This window comes from Dendroctonus ponderosae, unplaced genomic scaffold (genome assembly GCF_020466585.1).
Source record: "Dendroctonus ponderosae isolate FM_Combo_2020 unplaced genomic scaffold, Dpon_F_20191213v2 Dpon_F_20191213_1, whole genome shotgun sequence".
NCBI classification, from domain to species: domain Eukaryota; kingdom Metazoa; phylum Arthropoda; class Insecta; order Coleoptera; family Curculionidae; genus Dendroctonus; species Dendroctonus ponderosae.
In genome coordinates this window covers 11,121,978-11,126,104 of record NW_026017110.1, presented here as the reverse complement: position 1 = coordinate 11,126,104, position 4,127 = coordinate 11,121,978, and the positions used below count along the sequence as shown (strand labels likewise).

Sequence of the window (4,127 nt, the reverse complement as noted above, 5' to 3'; positions counted from 1 at the left end):
GAATTTAGAGTATCCAAAGATGAAACATTACCTTCACCAAGTAAAAACAAGGTAAATTAAGTTATTTATTTTCCTTCACATGTAAGCTTGATTTATCTGTTGAAAATGTAACAATATTGACTAAGAAACAACTTAAATGCAGATAATATTTGTTCTTAAAGGTTGGATTGCCATTTCCGGATAATTTTCCTTTGCCAGAAGATTCCGACTGGCCCAGTCTGGTTGATACAGCAACGAAAGTTATGATGCAGGTCGGATCTATACCAGAGGAGGAAAAAGATCGAAATGTACGAAATTGGGAAGAAGAGCTAATTGGAATTAACAGGATTGATCAGCATTTATCTAGCTCATACTCGTAAGTACGCTGTTGAGATTACATTAATAAAAAAAATATCACAGATATAAGAACTCTACTACAGTGTTATTTATATTTGTAGGAGTATTCCAGATCAAACGAAGCATGTAGCAGAACTCAACAGAAAAATACAAACTTTGGAACGAGAAAATAGACGTTTGAGAGATGAGAATAGAAAAGCGCAGGATCAAGCACAAGCTGCAGTGTTGCAGTTGAGGAAATTTACCGAGTGGTTTTTCAAAAACGTAAAACGACAATGAAAGTATTAAGTTGCAATTTACGGAAACCAGTAGTTTGACAGGTCTGATAATGTGTTCAATCTTAATAGAACCAAATATGATGTAATCAATCCTTTCCTTAGAAGAAATGTACTAATAATACCTTCAATTTCGCCCAATTTTTTGGCAAAAAAGATATTGTAGCGTGTCACATAGCCAAATTGTAAATGTATTTTTATACGAATACTTTAATTAGCATTTTTTTCGAACATTAAACAAAGTGTCTGATAATTTGTAAACTTATTCAGTAAATTTTATGTGTATTCTGACGGATGTTTGAATTTGTCCAAAATAAATTGAACACTATTCTCTCCCTTTTGCATATTTGCAAAAACCTATAGCTTTAAACTTAAAAAATACTGATCAAGAAGTATTTGCAATGATGCATATATAAGTTTTCAAAATAGTAGCTTATCACTTTTAAAAACTATGTTACTTTAAGTATACTGCAAAATTAATTTTTAGATATTATTTATTTTTATCGCGCTGTAAGTATTACATAGAACATTGAGAAGTTACCATAATCTTGTAATAGTTGTAGTTTGGTATTAATATTATTTAAAACCTTAACCGCGGTTTGTTTGTAAACGGATTTTAAAAATTTTGAACGCTATAAGCCCGATTAACAGGAAAGTTATTACACGAATCACGTATAACGAAATCAAATATAAGTTATGAGAAATCTGAAAACTAAATTAAAACTTTCGGTTTTCAACAAATCTTGAATAGCTCGTTAGGCGAGTGCAATAAAATATTGCTGTTTGAAATAAATATTATTAATCATATGATGCTTGAATTTATTTCAACGATTTTCTAGTAACTGAATGAAAGTTTTACAATACATTGTGTTATTTAAACGGTTTTTGTATATACAAATTTAATGACATGACAAGTGGTGCCTTGATATAATTTAAACTGGCATGCAACGTTATGTTGTAACCTGTTTCTGAAATGTACAAGTTTTTGTTAAAGCATTATCGGATGTGCCCAAAACATACGAAAACACTCTTATAGAAGCGGTCGCGAGTTTTGCCGAGTTAATTTGGAAGAAATATATAAAGTTTTCAACCCACTTATTATATTAAGTACATCACGTCTACTTTGTTTTTTTTAATTAATTAATATTTAAAAAATACTTTTTTAAAGCACTATCAATATTAATCACGTTCAGCTCCTAGTCGCAGCTAATCATATTGAATTTTAATCTGCAGGTTTACATACTTTTCGTTATTTAATCTAAGCATGTCATTCTACTGTTTAAGTATATACACCATATATCGGGATAGTTGGGACAACGTATCGAAAGTACAATTTGGATAATTATATAAGAATTCTCAAGTGTTGATAATAATTGTTAACTGGTTTATTACATGTTCTGTTCATAAAATTCCCTCACTTTATTTCGAATTCTAATCATGCCTCTTATTCAGGATATCTATCTGATTTTACTCTATCCGATTGGTATGTGAAGTCACTGCAGGTAAAAAATACTCAAGTGGCGTTACTAGAAGATTTTGGACGAATAAGTCGATTTTCGTTTGGATTGAATCGATTTTGTCCAAGAGCCCAAACCATTTAAATTTGGAGAATCTATTAAAATTTATTTTCTATGAATCGGCTTCAGCTTTACGTTCCGAAAAGGACGGTCACTTTAAAAAACGAAATCCCAATTTAGAAGTAGCTATTTGAATTACGATTATTTTGTTAAGTATTAGTTAAAATAAATATTTATTTTAAATTAATATCCAACCACAAGTGGCAGAATATCCATTTAAGAATTGATGCAACAATAATAAACCTTTAATGTTAAGTTATGACTGTATGTACAACTGCTATATTTCAGCTATTGAATTAGTTACAGCATTACTGTTATTAAGTTTTTAGTGTTATATTTGTCTGTGACCTGTTTAGATGCCTTTAAATCGGATCTATTTTATGAAGTATTAAATTGTAGTTTTTTATAGAAATATATTTGTTGTAAATAAAACTAAAACTGACAGCGTATTTCTAGTTTACTTATTATTCCTATATGAGAATTATGTTGTTAGAACATTTAAATTAATAGTAATATTTAAAATACTGTTTCTAAATGAACAACAGACAAAGAATTTCCAAAACGTTTTATTGAGTTATTTCTCCTACGAATTTAGTTTCAATGGAAAGGCCGAATCTTTCCACGTAATTTCTGCTTCTGAAGAAGAAAGTTCGTATCAAAACAATGTAGATTTTTTTGTCACTGCGACCGTTTCCTAAACATTTTTATTAGACGTTTTGCTTCAAAAATTAATTTACGAATACTTTTTTAGACAAACTGAGATCAGTTAACATTAAATAGTCCGGGAGGCAGGAGTCTTTTTGACCTAGTCATTTCATGCCGGCGGATATTAACAGTAAAAGTAGATGCCTTATAGCCAATGCTGAAAAGTGCCGTCTGCTGGTCTAGTAGCAGTGGAAGCGAGTGTGGGATGCTCAGGAACATGCCCAGAAAAGTTTTTCATTCAAAATCATTTTAGACAACCTGAATTTTTTCCATAAATTAAAGACTTGAAAATAAAGTCAGTCAGACAAAAATAAAGGAAATAAAATTATTTTAAATTGATTGAAAAATGTTCACATGATTTTGAATATGTATAGAAATATGAAAATGTGAATCAGCTGCATTTATAGTGGGGGAAAGACCGTTAGCCCAAGCAAGAATGCATGATTGCGCTCATATATCTATGACGCGCGGAATTTTCAGTGGTCCGACTAACGATTTTTTTCCCAACTAGCAATCAGCTGACGAATATTTTCACATTTCTATTGATGAATACTGTGCAGAATACGCAGCAGGCACAAAAAAAATCTAATATGGAGCAGGTCGAATGGCATATGACTCACGAGGTTCGGAGATTATCATTTGAAAAACCAAATCAACACACATAGAGCCGTATAATTTGGAAATTAGATTATTTAAGACATTTCCTTAAAAAAATGTGTCACAATGAATGGGGAAAAAATTGTAAATGTTATACCGGAGTGCTAGTTAGACCTGATCTCGATATTTTGGAGGAAGATATTTTGAACCGAGCGGTAATAATTTTGAGACAATATACATTCGTAATATCCAGCCTAAACCATTGCCCGAGGATTGAAGTGCTGACTTCTTGATAAAAGGAGAATGCGAAGTTCCACAAAAACTAATCAATTATTATAGTAGTTATATCTACTAAATAGATAAAATGCCTCTAGATAAAAATCTAGCGGCATAAAAACATTACTCAAAATAAACCTCTCCCTCCCGGACTAAAAGAACTATATATATTTACGTAATGTTAATTAGGCAGATTACCTTGAAAAACATTGTTGCCGTTTTTCTAATATAGTTTTTTGCAAATTTCTCAGTTTTTAATAAAAACTAATTTTTTGTACTATTTTTTCTGTACTCCTAAAACAACGCCAGACAACACCTTCAGAGGAATGATGCCAATTTTGAGTCACCCTGTATGTACTCC

At 31.0% G+C, this 4,127-nt stretch overlaps 1 protein-coding gene across 2 annotated transcripts in view; it reads left to right on the top strand.

The window, feature by feature from the left end:
• The window catches only part of LOC109536066 (signal-induced proliferation-associated 1-like protein 1), a gene marked incomplete in the record, with an annotated part of 80,668 nt that extends 78,031 nt beyond the window's left edge, over positions 1–2,637 (top strand). For both annotated transcript variants that reach the window (XM_048661173.1, XM_048661172.1), the window contains 3 exon segments: positions 1–51; positions 162–355; positions 438–2,637. In XM_048661173.1, the coding sequence (XP_048517130.1) occupies positions 1–51; positions 162–355; positions 438–615 (423 nt within the window).
• Positions 2,638–4,127: the final 1,490 nt, after the last annotated feature.